General features: G+C 34.1%; 1 protein-coding gene across 1 annotated transcript in view; it reads right to left on the bottom strand.

Moving 5' to 3' along the window:
• PTP4A2 (protein tyrosine phosphatase 4A2) overlaps positions 1 to 2,017 on the bottom strand; it is a 20,572-nt gene that overhangs the window by 2,907 nt on the left and 15,648 nt on the right. The window contains exon 5 of the mRNA XM_042015609.1: positions 1,023 to 1,097. Within this exon, the coding sequence (XP_041871543.1) occupies positions 1,023 to 1,097 (75 nt within the window). The remainder of the gene's footprint in view (positions 1 to 1,022; positions 1,098 to 2,017) is intronic.

Below are 2,017 nucleotides of genomic sequence, written 5' to 3'. Positions count from 1 at the left end.
TTTGACATTTTTACCTCACAAAAATCAAAATTTTTGAGCCTTTTCTTAACATTTAAACCCAGAATTTAAGGAGAGAGATCACAAAATAATCTTCATTAATTAGCAATTTTTACTGCTCCAGCCTAGACCTTTTTACCTCACCAAAATTAAAATTTTTGAGGTTTTTCTTCACATTTAAACCAAGATTTTAAAGAGAGAGATCACCTGCTAATCCTCATTAATTAGAATTAATTTTTACAGCCCCATCCTTGACACTTTTACCTCACAAAAATCAAAATATTTGAGGTTTTTCTTCACATTTAAAACCAGAATTTAAGAAGAGAGATCACCTGTTAATCCTCACTAATTACCAGCAATTTTTATAGTCCCATCCTAGACATTGTTACCTCAAAAATCAAAATTTTTGAGCGTTTTCTTCACATTTAAACCCAGATTTCAAGGAGAAACTGGGGAAGATCACCTGTTAATCTTCATTAATTAGAATTAATTTTTACAGCCCCATTCTCAGCACTTTTACCTCACAAAAATCAAAATTTTTGAGGCTTTTCTTTACATTTAAACCAAGATCTTAAAGAGAGAGATCACCTGCTAATCCTCATTAATTAGAATTAATTTTTACAGCCCCATCCTTGACACTTTTACCTCACCAAAATCAAAATTTTTGAGGTTTTTCTTCACATTTAAACCCAGATTTTAAAGAGAGATCACCTGTTAATCCTCATTAATTAGAACTGACTTTTACAGCCCCATTCTCAGCACTTTTACCTCACAAAAATCAAAATACTTAAGGTTTTTCTTCACATTTAAATCCAGATTTTAAACAGAAAGAGAAAAATCACCTGAGAATCCTCCCCTCTGAAGAAAGGGAAAGGCACGAAGCTCAGATTTATGGCAAAGCCATACCATTATTTCAGGCTAAAACTCCTAAAAAACCCCAAATCTCTTCCTTAACAGGCCTGTCAAAACCACTGGAATGAAAGATTCCTGGGGAAAAGAAGCAAAAAATGGGAATTTTCACTTACTGCCTTATAAACTGAACTGCATCCTCATACTTCATTCCACATTCAATGAGAGCAAGTGCAACCAGAACAGGAGCCCTGCAGGAAAAAATCAATATTTAAGGAAGATCCACAGAAACAATAAATTGAACCCTTCAAAATTCATCAAATTCCTCTCCCAACAAGCAGCTGAAGGGTTTTTTTCTTGGAGTATTACCCACAGGAAGGAGTTTGCCTGATGTAAAATGACTTTTTGGAAGGGAGTTCTGCTTCCAAAGGAAATAAAAATCAATAGCAGCTCTTTAGTGGTTGGGGTGTGAGATAATAATTCTGGATTTTTATGCTTTTTTATCTCACTTGAACCTGATTTTCTGGTTTTTAACATCTTCTTGAATGCCTTTTACAGCGTGGATTGAGCTGTACAGAGGCAGAGCTATGAACACACGGCTTCATATATATTCACATATTTATTTTTTAAAGTACATTCTGTAAAGAAACGGGAATAAAGAGAATTTTCTGCTTTGGGATCTTCATTTTGGAAGTCAGTTAAGTGGAAAAAAAAAGTGGTTTTAACAAGCAAGAATCCCAGAATACACTGATTTTCTCCTGGATTGATGTTCACCCCACAGGGCAACAGGCACCTCTAAGGGTGGAGTAAAAAAGGATTAAAGAGGTGCCAGGAATTGGACAATTCATGGGGGTAAAATAACAAAATTCAGGAGGAATGACTCCCACTATCACCCTGCACCTGCATAAATACAATTATTCACTTGCCAAATGTGAATTTGAAACTCTAAGGGCACTTGAATGAAATACAATAGACTAAAAGAGAATAGGAGAGACTAAAAGAGAACGGGGAAAAAACATGGAAAAAAACATGGAAAAAAACATGGAAAAAAAAAACAGGAAAAAAAACAGGAAAAAAAAAAACAGGAAAAAAAAACAGGAAAAAAAAAACAGGAAAAAAAAAACAGGAAAAAAAAAAACAGGGAAAAAAAAAACAGGGAAAAAAAAACCAG

This window comes from Corvus kubaryi, unplaced genomic scaffold (assembly GCF_017639235.1).
Source record: "Corvus kubaryi isolate FWS band 111438036 unplaced genomic scaffold, C.kubaryi_AGA036_p1.0 split3-37304, whole genome shotgun sequence".
Lineage (NCBI taxonomy): Eukaryota > Metazoa > Chordata > Aves > Passeriformes > Corvidae > Corvus > Corvus kubaryi.
This window is presented reverse-complemented; position numbering and strand designations above follow the sequence as displayed.